Below are 4849 nucleotides of genomic sequence, written 5' to 3' on the forward strand. Positions count from 1 at the left end.
ACACACACACACACACACACACACACACACACACACACACACACACACACACACACACACACACACACAGATGTGGTGACATGTTCCAGGTGTGCACTCAGAATGATAAAACCTTCACAGATGGTTGTTGCTGAGGTGTGACCTACCAGCAGTCAGAGTGGGCTGTAAAGACTCCGTCCTTCAGAGACTCTGGAGCCATCCACCTGACGGGGAGCAGACCCTTCCCTCCTTTACGGTAGTAGTCCGTCTCGTAGATGTCCCGAGTCATGCCGAAGTCTGACAGCGGGTGAGACAAAGCACGAGTCAGACAGATTACGACATGAGAACAYAGCGAACAAAGCGAACACAATAGCCCGTACCTCCGATCTTGACGGTGTAGTCCTCGGCCACCATGCAGTTTCTGGCTGCCAGGTCTCTGTGGACGAACTTCTTGGCGTTGAGGTAGGCCATGCCGTCTGCGATTTCTGCTGCCATCTGCAGCATGTCCTTTAGAGTCGGAGGTGGGGAGCCTGACGGGTTGTTCTGTAAACCACACAAAGAAAATTAATAAATACAGTCTCCATGTCCGCTGCTTGTCCACATTCGGGTCGCGRAGGCAGCAGGTCTAGGAGAGAAACCCAGGCATCCCTCTTCCCAGCTCGTCCTGGAGGACCCTGAGGTATTCCTACATCAGAGAGGACACACGATCCCTCCAGCGAGTCCTGGTCTTCCCAAGGGTCTCCTACCATTCGAACGTGCCCGGAACACCTCTAAAGGGAGGCGTCAAAATCAGATGAACCACCTCAACTGACTCCTTTTGATGCAGAGGAGCAGCGGCTCAACTCAAACCTCCCCCCGGATGACAGAGCTCCTCATCCCATCTCTAAGACTGAGACTGACAAGGAAGATCATTTTGGCTGCTCGTATACATTGAAATACAGCTAAGTGGGAAAATCTCACAAGTAAAGATCTTTTACTGTGGTTATCGTCTGCAATCGGGACATTTTTTTCCATGTCATTGTTCTTTATTTAATCATTTCAGGGCTTTTCTGGGCTTTCTTCTCTTCTTTTTCCCTTGCATAAGAAGATAAACAAAAAGGACCTACCTCAGAGTCTGGCCTCAGACTCCGCAGGTAGCTCTTTAGGTCACCGTGAATCATCAGCTCCATCACAACCAGGGTGGGCTGACCTTTAGAGACGACTCCCAACAGACGCACCTGCAAAAAAGAAAACAGACAAAACAAATGAAACCATCATTCTTTGAAGGAATGCATATCGTGCAAACTGAGGATTGAGTCAAATTTGGTTAAAATGACCTGAGCACATTCATGAGTGGTTCCAGAGACTTGCCTTGATTTGTCTTCCTGATCAGGATAACTCATCGATATTTGGTTTGTATCCTATCTTTAGGTTTTTCTGATGAGGAATTTTTAACGTCTTTATGAAGAAGAAACCTCAAACGGTTCTCGGATATAAAAACTGTGTCCAAATTCAGGGGCTGCATCTTTCGAAGGTCAATTACATCACTTATATGCACCAAAACTTGTCCAAATTCAAAGACTCCTGCAWTTGCAGCCAACAAATGCATCCTACTTTTCCCCCCGATATGAGGGACAGGTCTGATGGATCCTTTACATTTGCGCTAACAGTTATTAAAATATTCATGTCAGAAATCAAACGAGCTCATACAGCAGGTCCCTTAGTTCTAAGTATTGCCTGTAAGGTAATTTTGCTAAATTATAATATTAATATTTATCTAATGTCAATCTTCGTCGCTTCTGTTTAGTGCCCTCACGCTTGCTCCACGACAGGACATACGACAGGGTAATGGCGTGAATAAAGACCGTTCAAATTCAGACACTTTCTTACGGTCTTTGGGGTCGACAAAAGACTCGGTCCATGTAGACCGGGTCCTTCAAAGGACGCAGTCCCTRAATTTGGACGTAGGCAAAGATTTACCAGCTGGAAAGAATAGAAAACGCTTTGCTAGCTCGCAGGTAAAATGACAAAAAAAATCAAGTCTTTTCTGCTTAAAAATCATATTTTTTGTAGGTAATCCTAAAAAAAGTTTTCAAAAAAATTCTTCAAGATTATATTTCAGACATTTCATTCAAACAACTCGTAGATAAAATATTTATTCGTTATATTTTGCCAAATTATTGCAAACATTTTCATCACTTCTCCACACACTACTTTGTGACATAATCCTCAGTTCGATGTGTTTGTTGGCTTATATCTAACTACGGATTAGTAAATCTCTACAGTCAGTAACTTTTCATGTGTTACATATAAAAGCTTTCAGAGAACAGTGTGACACCAACACTGCTGACTATTCACATGTGAATAAATCAACGCACCAAAAATGAGAATTCTCTTGTCTTCACGTGGTTAATAATAAAACTCTCTTATCTCAACATGAGTTTGCACAGCCGACAGCTAGTGTTGTAGTACTTGAAACCAGTCTTGGTCTTAAGACCGGTCTCAAGACCAGTTTTTGATGGTCTTGGTCTTGTCTCGGACTCTACAGCATTTGTACTCGGTCTTGTCTCGGTCTCGGACATTGAGGACTCAGAATTTTGTTTCAAGACCAGTCAAGACCACARCTGTGGAAATATAACTAAATAGCCATATTATTGTCCAATTTATTTGTTAACAATCTTACTTTCATTGGATTTAAAATGTAGCTACTGATTCAAATCCAAACCTGAATTATTGCTATTTATGTATTTTTGTTAGCGGCTGTCACCCATCTGCACCTGCCGTCACTCACATGCAGCACTCCCAGAAAGTGAACTGTGGTTCTCTGGAAGCGGTAGAAGATGTCTTCAAAATTTTAAGTAAAAAAGTTTGGCTACATTATTCATAAATAATATCATTGTAAAAGAATAACAACCAGGAGAAAACATAAAGCAACTTGTACATTCGGCAGCACTTCACTTTCAGAGACTGGGGGCAACGTCAAACTTTTAGTCACTGCCTCTGTAGCAAAATTATTTTCTCTGCCCTCACACAAAGATTTAGTCAATATTAGCTCTACATAAAGTGGGTAAAAAGTATTTAGTCAGCATCAATAGTTCAAGTTCTCCAACTTAAAAAGATGAGAGGCCTGTGATTGACATCATAGTTAGACCTCAACTATGAGATCTAAATACTCCCCACTGTACATGTGTACACAATACTCCATCTTTTAGGAAACATTTTATTTATCTGGTCTTGGTCTTGTCTCGGTCTCGCCCTCCCTTGGTCTTGGTCTCGACTTGGTCCAAACCCTAAAAGTCTTGGTCTTGTCTCGGTCTCGCCCTCCCTTGGTCTTGGTCTCGACTTGGTTCAAACCCTAAAAGTCTTGGTCTTGTCTCAGTCTCAATACACTGTGGTCTTGGTCTTGAGTTGGTCTCGGGTTAGGTGGTCTTGACTACAACACTGCCGACAGCACAACATGTTGCACTAATTGTTGCTTAGTAGGTCATGTAATGAAAGCGTGATGGCAGTCACAATCGCTTGCYGAGTGTGAAAATGTGTTTGGGAGTCAAACTGGGTGTCTATGTGGCAGCTTCAACACAACAAGTCGAGTCATGATCCTCTGAGTCCCTCGCTGATAAACTGTAGCTGATGAGCGCACKGACAGCTGCCTCAGGAGATTATTGCTGAAATGCAGTTTTAAAAAGAGGGTGATCCATACCACGTGGTGACAACTGAAGGCCTTCATGACCGAGGCTTCGTTGAGGAACTCGATTCTCTCTCGCAGGCTGGCCGACTCGTTGACCGTCTTGACGGCGACGCGACTGTCCGGCTCTCCTTTGACGATGTCTTGAGCGATGCCTTCGTACACCATGCCGAAGGAGCCCTGACCCAGCTCTTTGAGCAGCGTGATCTTCTCCCGAGGCACCTCCCAATCATCAGGAACGTACACTACGCAAAAACAGACAAAAGGACCTAAAATCTGCTACCTACAAATAGTGCAACACCTTTTCTTTTAAATATCCTCACATGAGTAACAAACACAAAAAGGGGTGTAAAATGCAAATAAAAACAGATCTGCAAATCCCATGAACCCAACCAACAGGTCAGTTAGAACAGTGGGTATATAAAGGGTAAAGATGAGCGGAGGTTCACCAGTTTGAAGAAAAATATGTTTAAAAATTATGGAACAATTTCAGAATAATCTTCCTCGATATAAATTTTATAACTTTGAATAACCTACCATGTACAGTTAATATCATCAAAATATTTAGATAATCTGGAGAAATTTCTGTGCTCAAAAGACAAGGATGACAATCAATGTAAACACAGCTCACTAAACCACCCAAAACTGCTGGTTAAAGCTCTGTCATGCAAAGAAAAAGCCATATGTGAAAACCCTCTGTTTTATCTGGACCAAATCCGCTTTAAAATACACCGAGGCAAATTCAAAAACTGAAAATTTAAATTTCTTCTTGGAACCCACAGATCCATCCTACATATGAAAAGAAGAGATGGGTCATCCAGCCTGTTATTAGTGCACAGTTGAAAGTCCTGCCTCTCTGATGACATAGGGGTGCATTAGTGACTCTGGCATAAGCAGATTCAAGCACAAGGGAAAGGCAAAAAAATTAAAACAGGTTTTAAAAATAACATACGCTCCCTGGATTATATTGTTTTCAGAGAAGTTCTTGTTTCAGCAAGATGATGCTCAACCACCTGCTGACCTGGTCTGCCTRCAGTCCAGACCTGCCACTACCTGAAAACATTTGGTGCATCTAGAAATGAAAAATCTAGAAATGAAGACCCGGAACTATTGAACAGCTTGAATCCAACATCAAACAAGAATGGGAAAAATTTTCCCTCCAAAAAAACTGAAGTGGTTCAATTATAAATGTTGCTGCCATAGATT

The 4849-nt window shown here is 42.4% G+C and overlaps 1 protein-coding gene across 1 annotated transcript in view; it reads right to left on the reverse strand.

Moving 5' to 3' along the window:
• Positions 1 to 146: 146 nt before the first annotated feature.
• Positions 147 to 4849, reverse strand: part of LOC106511880 (insulin receptor) — a gene marked incomplete at its 3' end in the record, with an annotated part of 79145 nt that continues 74442 nt past the window's right edge. The window contains 4 exon segments of the mRNA XM_014000609.1: positions 147 to 276; positions 360 to 522; positions 1086 to 1196; positions 3659 to 3888. Of these exon segments, the coding sequence (XP_013856063.1) occupies positions 147 to 276; positions 360 to 522; positions 1086 to 1196; positions 3659 to 3888 (634 nt within the window).

The sequence above is a fragment of the Austrofundulus limnaeus genome, unplaced genomic scaffold (assembly GCF_001266775.1).
Source record: "Austrofundulus limnaeus strain Quisiro unplaced genomic scaffold, Austrofundulus_limnaeus-1.0 Scaffold8, whole genome shotgun sequence".
NCBI lineage: Eukaryota > Metazoa > Chordata > Actinopteri > Cyprinodontiformes > Rivulidae > Austrofundulus > Austrofundulus limnaeus.